We start from the raw sequence: 2,599 nt of genomic DNA, 5'->3' as shown, positions 1-2,599 counted from the left end.
ATGTATGACAAATCCAATGTTGAGTGTTATTCTTGTGACAAATATGCCCATTATTCAAATGAGTGCAAATATAAGGATAACACTCAGAGGGCTCATTGTGTACAAGAAGATGATGATGATTATGGTGGCAACCATGCTCTCTTGATGGTCACTGCAACTGGTGAAGCACCAAACTACCATATATGGTTCTTTGACACTAGGTGTACCAATCATATGTGTAGCAAAAAGGAGCTATTTGCTGATCTTGATGAGTTATTTCGCACCAAAATTAAATTTGCCGATGACAGTACCAATCCAGTGACTGGAAAAAGATGGATTCTTATCAACTTGAAGAATGGAGATCATAAGTATATTTCTAGTGTCTTCTATGTGCCAGGCATGAAGAGTAATTTGCTCAGTATAGGTCAGTTGGCGAAAAAGGGGTATGCTATGAACCTCTGTGGCAACCAACTTTCCATTCTTGATAAAAAAGGTATGCTCATTCTCAAAGCACCTTTGACAAAGAATCCTATGGTTCAAGTTGATATTTCTAGTGGTGTTTATAATTGTCTCAATGCCATAAATGATAAGTCTTAGCTGTGGCACCTTCGCTTTGGACATTTGAACTTTAGAAGTTTAAAAATACTTGTTAGAGAAAATATGGTGAAAGGCTTGCCTAGTATTCATCATCCAGAACAATTGTGTGAGGCTTGCACTCTTGGAAAGCATCACAGATTGCCATTTGCAGTAGAACAGCGGCATGCAATACAACCACTGGAGCTTATTCATTCCGATGTATGTGGCCCAATGAATATCTTGTCAAATGGTAATAATAGGTATTTTTTTGACATTTATGGATGATTTTACTCGAAATATTTGGGTCTATCTTTTGCAAAAGGAAGTCTGAAGTTTTTGATTGCTTTAAGAAGTTCAAGGTGCATGTTGAAAAGTAAAGTGGTTATTCTGTTAAAGTTCTACGAACTGATGGTGGGGTTGAATATACTTCCAATGAATTTAATAAATATTGTGAAGAATAGGGAATAAAGCATGAAGTCACTTTTTCCTACACTCCACAGCACAATGGAGTTACTAAAAGAAAAAATAGAACTATAATGAATATGGCGAGGAGCATACTAAAGGTAAAAGAAATGTCCAATTGGGTGAAGCTATTTCATGTTTTGTTTACTTGGTGAATAGGTCTCCAACAAGGAGCATCCACAATATCACCCCTATAGAAGCATGGAGTGGTTTCAAGCCGAGTGTGAAACATCTTAAAGTATTTGGTTCTATTGCTTATGCACACATTTCGATAGAGATGAGGACTAAGCTAAATAATCGAGCAGACAAGACTGTCTTTCTTGGATACAAGCATGGGAGGTACAAGCTGTTCAATCCCATGACAAAGAAGGTGATTGTCAGTCGAGATATAATTTTTGCTAAAGAAGAAGCTCGGAAATGGGATGTGGATACCCATAAAATTTCTCAAATAGGTGTTATTTCTGTTCTTGAAGAAAAAGTAGAAGCTTCCATCACAAATGAAGAAGCCTCATCAAGCTTTGCTTAAGAAATTTCTTTACCACAGGCTGCTCAAGAAACTTCTTTGCCACAGGCCCCGGTAGAATCAAGAAGGCCAAGGCGGCAACACCAACAATCAGTATGCCTGCAAGATTATGAGGTAACTCTTGATGATGAAGTTGATGATGATGGAGAATTGGTACACTTTGCTTTCTTTGTAAATAGTAAACATGTGACATTCGAGCAAGCGATCCAAGATCCTAAATGGGTGAATGCCATGAATGAGGAGATTAAGGCAATTGAAAGAAACAATACATGGAAACTTACTAATATCCCACAAGGTCACAAAGCAATTAATGTGAAGTAGGTTTTCAAGAAAAAGGTGAAGTCAAATAGTGAGGTGGAGAGACACAAAGCAAGATTGGTGGTGAAGGGATTTGAGCAAAGGCTTAGCTATGATTATGAAGAGGTTTTCTCTCTTGTTGCTCGAATTGAAACAATTAGATTTCTAATTGCTTTAGCTGCCCAGAAGCAGTGAAAGATCCATCAAATGGATGTAAAGTCAGCCTTTCTAAATGACCCACTTGAAGAAGAGATTTTTGTCAAGCAACCGCATGTATTTATGAAGCAAAAAAATACAGATAAGGTGTACAAATTGAAGAAAGCATTGTATGACTTCAAGCAAGTGCCACGAGCATAGAACAGATGAATTGATTCTTTTTTTTATAAGGCCGATTTCCAGAAGTGCCATCTGAACATGCTTTCTACATGAAGATTAATGACTCTGGTGATATAAATATACTGTTGGTGTGTCTTTATGTTAATGATCTAATATTCACAAGCAATAATCTCAGAATGATTAAAGATTTCAAGAAGTCTACGATGCATGAGTTCGAAATGACAGATCTTAGTCTCATGTCATATTTCCTTGGTATCAAAGTAGTTCAAAGAGAAGATGGGATTTTTATTTGTCAAAAGAGATATACTACTGAACTCTTGAAGAAGTTTCATATGCAAGATTGTAATTCTGTGAGAACTCTTGTGGAGGTTGGTACCAAATTGTCAAAGAATGGAGAAGGGATGCGTATTGATTCAACTTATTTCA

General features: G+C 36.8%; 1 protein-coding gene across 1 annotated transcript; it reads left to right on the top strand.

Moving 5' to 3' along the window:
* On the top strand, positions 1–576 carry LOC140853102 (uncharacterized). Its single transcript, XM_073247200.1, has one exon. It carries the CDS (start codon positions 1–3, stop codon positions 574–576), a length of 576 nt encoding a protein of 191 aa, XP_073103301.1.
* The last annotated feature ends 2,023 nt before the right edge of the window (positions 577–2,599 follow it).

The sequence above is a fragment of the Elaeis guineensis genome, chromosome 13 (assembly GCF_000442705.2).
Source record: "Elaeis guineensis isolate ETL-2024a chromosome 13, EG11, whole genome shotgun sequence".
Lineage (NCBI taxonomy): Eukaryota > Viridiplantae > Streptophyta > Magnoliopsida > Arecales > Arecaceae > Elaeis > Elaeis guineensis.
Note: the sequence above shows the minus strand (reverse complement) of the source record. Positions and strands in the feature narration are given on the sequence as shown.

Bases quoted from the DNA above. Each gene is read 5' to 3' on its own strand.
- LOC140853102 (XM_073247200.1), top strand. From the start codon at position 1: ATGTATGACAAATCCAATGTTGAGTGTTATTCTTGTGACAAATATGCC.